Source organism: Colius striatus, chromosome 6 (genome assembly GCF_028858725.1).
Source record: "Colius striatus isolate bColStr4 chromosome 6, bColStr4.1.hap1, whole genome shotgun sequence".
NCBI classification, from domain to species: Eukaryota; Metazoa; Chordata; class Aves; order Coliiformes; family Coliidae; genus Colius; species Colius striatus.
Window position 1 is genome coordinate 43,724,231 of NC_084764.1, and position 6,000 is coordinate 43,730,230.

General features: G+C 47.9%; 1 protein-coding gene across 2 annotated transcripts in view; it reads right to left on the reverse strand.

Annotated features, from left to right (window-relative positions):
• RCOR1 (REST corepressor 1) overlaps positions 1–5,736 on the reverse strand; it is an 85,566-nt gene extending 79,830 nt beyond the window's left edge. For both annotated transcript variants that reach the window (XM_061998023.1, XM_061998022.1), the window contains exons 1-2: positions 5,326–5,736; positions 5,140–5,199 (exon numbers count right to left, since the gene is read on the reverse strand). In XM_061998023.1, the coding sequence (XP_061854007.1) occupies positions 5,140–5,199; positions 5,326–5,512 (247 nt within the window). In that variant the 5' untranslated portion in view covers positions 5,513–5,736. The remainder of the gene's footprint in view (positions 1–5,139; positions 5,200–5,325) is intronic.
• Positions 5,737–6,000: the final 264 nt, after the last annotated feature.

Below are 6,000 nucleotides of genomic sequence, written 5' to 3' on the forward strand. Positions count from 1 at the left end.
TTATCAGGATACTAGGCAGCCTCTGGCAGCCCAAACACACTGGGCATTAGGATATCATGGTTTGGTATTTGTGATTAGAGCAAACATTCTCCATAACTCAGAGACTGTGGCACTGAGTTTCTGCCTGTTGTGTTTAAGGCAGTGCCACTTGAGATCAGATAGCTTTCCATGATACCAGTATTTCCAGTTTCATGAGCTTGGTTTTGATTTTTCCACCTGCTTAGATGGAGATGCCAAAGTCTCACCTGAAGAGCACACTTCTTACCCCCCACACACACACCTGATGAACACCCTTTACCTAAACACCATTTTCTCTTACAGTCATGGGGTTCTCAGACTATTTGCAAACTATTAGGAGGTCTATTTGGAAACAAAGAAATAAAACTAGCTGGCTGTGAATTGGACTTGCAGAGTCCAAGAAGGCTTTTAACACCCTCTTGTTAAAGGGTTCCAGCCCCTGCTGTGTAGGTCAATAGGTGCTCCTACCAAGAACCCAGAAGACAGAACCTAATGAAATCTGGCCTTCACAATCACCAGACACACAGCTATACTAGAGGAATAAAGCACTCAGGGGCTGTTCCATTATTATACTTTCACCTTTGATTATAAACAGAGGGCAGGTGCATTTTAACAGCCAGAGTTTGGATGGATGGATGCACCAGCTTCCTCCCCTGAGACTCAGCCACGCCACCACTTCCCTACCAGGCATTCCAGATCAGACACAGCAGACACTTCCTTTTTTCCCCTCCCACTCCTCTTAGAAACTACTACACCGACAGGAGTTTCTGACTACATTGAAAAGGGTTGTCAGTTTCTGGGGGTTTTGTTGGTAACACTGAAACAACAGTCTTGGCCACAAGAGGCAGTCAGGGATTATCAGGTGTTTGTGCAGAGCACAGCTAACAGTGTGGACCACAGAAGGACCTCCTCAAGGATTAGTGACATTCTGACAGTGAGCACCTCCCAGTATGCTTTTCATTGCCTAGAGGTGAAAGCATTACCAAGCATTTCCTTCCACCATTTTTGCTTTTAACTGTACAGCAGTAGAAAACTGAGAAGAGAGCAGCATTGTAACAAGGGATTGAAGTCTCCCAACCGACAAATGCTCCAACTTTGGATCTCTACATGAGGCACTAGGCAAAACCAGCTTTGGCTCGTCTCTTTCCACTGGAAACAGCCCCAGAAGCTGCTTCCCAAAGATGAGCAACCCAACTGATGTCTAAAGGCACAAGACATGGCAACTAATGAAGAAATCTGAAGTTGTAGTGCTACAAGGGGTAAAGAAAAGCTCACCTGCCTCAAATATGTGAGAGATCATTCTCTTGGGAGAGTTATTTCACATAATTATGGAAGCTTCAATCTTTATTTAAATTCACTGGCTGTACTAAAGTGCTCACTAATGTTTTCTTCCCCCTGTTTTGAATGTCCCAATGGCATAAATAAGCAACAAGTAAAATGGTCAAACACTGTATCAGTGCTTCCTCACATGACAGGGTTTTATTTAGCTTTAGGATATGCAATGTTTCCTTCCACTGAGTTTCTCCATTAAAAGGACGTGTGGGTTTCATTTGTATGGATTAAAATAACCATAATAGTTTTCCTCTCTTCAAAACCTTCACTATCTCAGACCAAAAACTCACAAGAAGTGCTGACCTACTGATACTCGCCTTTGTTTAACACACAGAATTTCTGGCTGGCAAATATTTGACTCTGAGCTCTGGTACGAGAAGAAATAGGAGAGATAAGAGCAATTTTCAACATGGCATCTTTGAAATCAAGGCCAAACAGTGAAACAAGGCTGAAGTGCAAGTTTTACTGATTAGAGTTGAGCTCTAGAATGGGATTTTCAGCCCAAAAGGTTTTGCCTGTTCCTCTCCCTAGCTGAATCAGCTTGTTTCATGATCACGTTGGCTCTGTAAAAGCCTTGCCTTTGCTGCACAACTGTTCTTATACACACGACAAGAGGTGTAAGTACCATACCAGCAATAACAGAGGTGCTAAGTTTTTAAGAGAATAAAAGAAGTGAGATCAAGACACTGAGAACTTACTTTCTCAAAGCAGGAGGAGACTGGGATAGGTAAGACAGACAGCAACATTAACTTTGGCAAAGAACCCATAAGCTCTGCCAGCACATGCAATGGGCCTTGCCATCAGAGAGGTTTAGCAAAGGAGCTGAGAGCTAAGGACCACTTCCTACAGCACATGCAGGCCACAGGCATTTCTACACTCCAAGAATCACATCAGGCCCTTCCTTGGCCAATGCCACAGCAAGTTTTAGCCACAAGGGGTATTAAAAACTAGCAGCAAGATATCTGAATCCACGAGAACTTCTTATTTTCTGGATCTAAGATTGAAGCAAAACCAAAGCAGCACAAGCCTTTCTCCTCATCCTCTGCTCAAACAAGGGAGAGATGAGCTCTCTCTATCCTCCCTTGTGCTAACCTGAAGGTGCTGAGGTCCCTTCCTTCACCTCTCTTAACCTAGGCAATCACTGAGGAGCCACTCTCTCCACTTTCAGGCCATACCACATGGTACTTTTTCCACCCTTCTCTGGCTACTTAATTCATGAAACCCAGACCAACATCCCACCACTGCCTTGCTCATCTCTTCTCCACAGTCTCACAGAGAAAGATTTCAGAAAGCCTTTCCTGATTGTATTTCTCCTGGCTACAGCTTTCATGTGCCTGAGAAGTGAAAAGTCCAGTGCTTTCTCTGCCCCTATGAATAGGGACAAGGGTACACCCACGTAAGAACCATCAGCTCCAGATATACCTCAGCCCAAACAGAGGTATAATTGAGCTTTAAGTTAAAACACAAGTATACACACAAGGCCTGGTCTGTACCATTTTCCCCTCAGACACAGCTAGAGCAGCCAGCATGAGCCCTCTGTATTTTACCAGCCAGCTAATCTGAAGGTGAAAGCCTCCACAACCCGTCACCAAACAATCGCCAAGTTTTAGGAACCTTCAGTCAAACAACAAAATACAAGCCCTTAAAAACCCCAATGAGAAACAGATGCAGCATGTGTGCACTCTGACAACACTAGTCCATCAATTTCACTTTGAAACTACCAGTGAGACAGAACAACTTTACAATTTGAGTTAAAAGGTCTTAGTGCAGCAAGTTAGGCTTACTTAAGGTCTTGTTTTCTTCAACGGGGAGAGAAAAGAGGCATAACAAATGAACACAATGTGGCTATTTAGCCTTTAGGACTGAGAAGAGATCACAGAAATCAGGGAACAACAGTGGATTGCAAAATTCTTTCTGGGTAATTCCACAGGCCAGGATACCAAATCTTCAGTGCACAAGCAGACAAAAAGTTCACCTCAGACTTGTTAACTAAAAACTGCACCTCTTTTAAAAGGAAAAAGAGAGTCCAGTAAAGGAAGAGCTGTTGCCCATCCAGGTCATCAGAAGACTGATCATGGGTGAGTCTAGCAAGAGCTGGCTATGTAACAGTGTGCACTCAAACAAGAGCTCCTGCTGATGCTGTGTTAGTGTATATGTTAGTCAGGAAAAAAACTGTTTCTCCACATCACACACTTCCCCTTCCACTCCACACAGCACAGAAATAACCTTTGTATAGGTCACTGTACGTCTAAGTTAAAACCAGAACAATGTATAACCGAGCACATAACAGTGAGGAAGGGGTAGATAGTATTTTCCTCCCCATCTATTATGTTAGTGAAAAGAATTGCACAAGAGAGGTTAATTCACAGGGGTGACCAAAAAGCCCCAAGTATTGTTGTGATACCTGGCTAATAGCCAGCGTGATGCACGCTGTGTGCTACAGAAATGCTGCATTTGACCTCCAGATTGAAAAACAGTGTCAACTGCTGCCTAACTAACAGCTCTCCCTCCCTCCACCCCACTTTTTTTCCTCCTCCTCCTCCCGCCCCTCACTTCCTGCTCCTGATCAACCAAGAAATGGAGTTCCCATGTGCCAAGATCGTGCATCTTATTTTGTCATGGAAATTAAAGGGAGGAAGAAGTGGGGAAAAAATGACTGTAAAACAAAAAAAACCCACAATAATGAACTTAAGAGAAAATCCTCTTTGCTCTCCCCTAACAGTTAAGAACAAACATACATATTTATTAAAAGGCATCCAATATATTAATCTGTGGACAACCCACAAGAAACCTTTTTCCTGAATCCACACAATAGTAACTCTCAGGACTATTCAGTAAGGAAACACCGTGGCTTTCCACATCATCCTTTTTGTTTTAAGGCGAGAGGTGCAGAGGATTCAATTAAGTTTGGGCTGGGCAAAGGGACAACTCCAAATGCTAGGATCTCCAGACAGGAGGTGGGGTTTTGCTAGCTCCAACCTCCACTTACAAAGGAACAATACCAAAAAAAAAAAAAGCCCCAACATTGCTTAGATTTCAAACTAAGGAGGTCAACAGCCTGTCTTTCTATACACTGAGATACATCAGTACTAACGTGCTTCCAGCACCTGCCTTTCAGCACAGCCCCCAATTCCTTTGTTTGCTCAAAATTTGCTTCCATACCACTTTAAATTAGCTTACAAAGAACCGCAGCAGAAGAGCTGGAATGTGAAACATTATTTTTGGGGGGGAGGGGGGAGGCGAGCAGCTTCTTAGGAAGAGAGAGGAAAATTAAAATACAGACCCAAGACGCTTCTTAAATACCTTCGGGGGGGGGGGGGTAAAAAACCCAAACCAACACATTTACAACTTGCTGCCTTTTAGTTTCACCCCTACCACCAAGCCCACACATACACATGAGTCCACAAGGGAGTGAAAGAAAAAAAAAAAAAGAGAGATTAAATCAAACAGAAAAAAGAAAGAAAGAAAGAAAGAAAGAAGAAGAAAAACCACCCAACTGCCATCTCCTGCCTCCTCCAGCCCTGCCAGCTTCCCTGTTCCTCCCTGCTTGCAAAGCGCCCTCTGGAAAGCATCGACAGCGTGTGTGTTGGGGGGGAAGGAGGAGGGGTGTCCTTGTTCTTGCTATAGGTTTTTGGGGAAGCGAATAGGGGTGATTATTTTTGGACCCCCCTCCCCATGAGCGGAGCCCGGGGGGGTGGGGGGGTGGAGGGGCTCCGCTCATGGAGGGGGGTCCAAAGCAATAGGAGGAGGGGTCACCATCCCTCTTCTTAAATTATAATGAAGACTTACCGGGGTCAAAATCGGGGACCACCGCCTGGTACTGCGGCCCGACCCTCATACCGCCGCCAGCTGCGGGAGGCAGAGGGAGAAGCGTTACCCGCGTGGGCCCGCCCGGCCCCTACCTCCCCCCCCCGCTCCCCACACACCGCCGCCCGCCTCCAGTTACCACACACCGCCACCCCCTCCGCTCCTCACCGTGCTCCTCATCGCTGGAGGACCCCGAGCTCCCTTCCTCCCAGGAGTTGCCGCTGCTGTTGCCGTTGGGGGCGGTGGATAAACTTTTGCTGCCGCCGTTATTGTTATTATTGGTGCCGGCGGCGTTGTGGTTCCTGCCCCGCCGTTTCCCCGAGACCTCCGGGCCCTTCTCGATCATGGCTGGCATTTAGGGGAGGAAGGGGGAGGAGGTGGGGGGGGGGGGGGGTGTGGAGAAGAAGGGAAGAGGGGGGAGGATCAGAGTTTAAAAACTGCGGAGGGGGGCCGGGGGAGGCGCCGAGGGCGGGCGGGAGCCGGGGCGGGCCGGTGCGCGGCGGCGCTGGCGCTGCTACATCCCCCGCCGCGAGCGCCCCGAACTTTGAGGTTCATCCCAGCCCTGCGCTGGGACTCCGTTCAACCTGCGCTGCTGCCCGCGGCAGGCGCCGCCCCCTCCCCGCTCCCGCCCCTCGCCATTGGCTAAGCCTACATTTTGGGAGGCCAGCCCGCCTGCCCATTGGGCGGCGGCCGCTGTCCATCGCGGCGGCCCGGTGCTTCCGTTTGCTGGGTTAGGTAGAGGCGTACCGCCGGGCCGTACGTGTGAGGGCTCCGCGATGTCTCCGCCCCGCGATACCTCTGTGCTGAGGGCTGCGCCGAGCGGAGCGTGGCGAGAGGCGGATT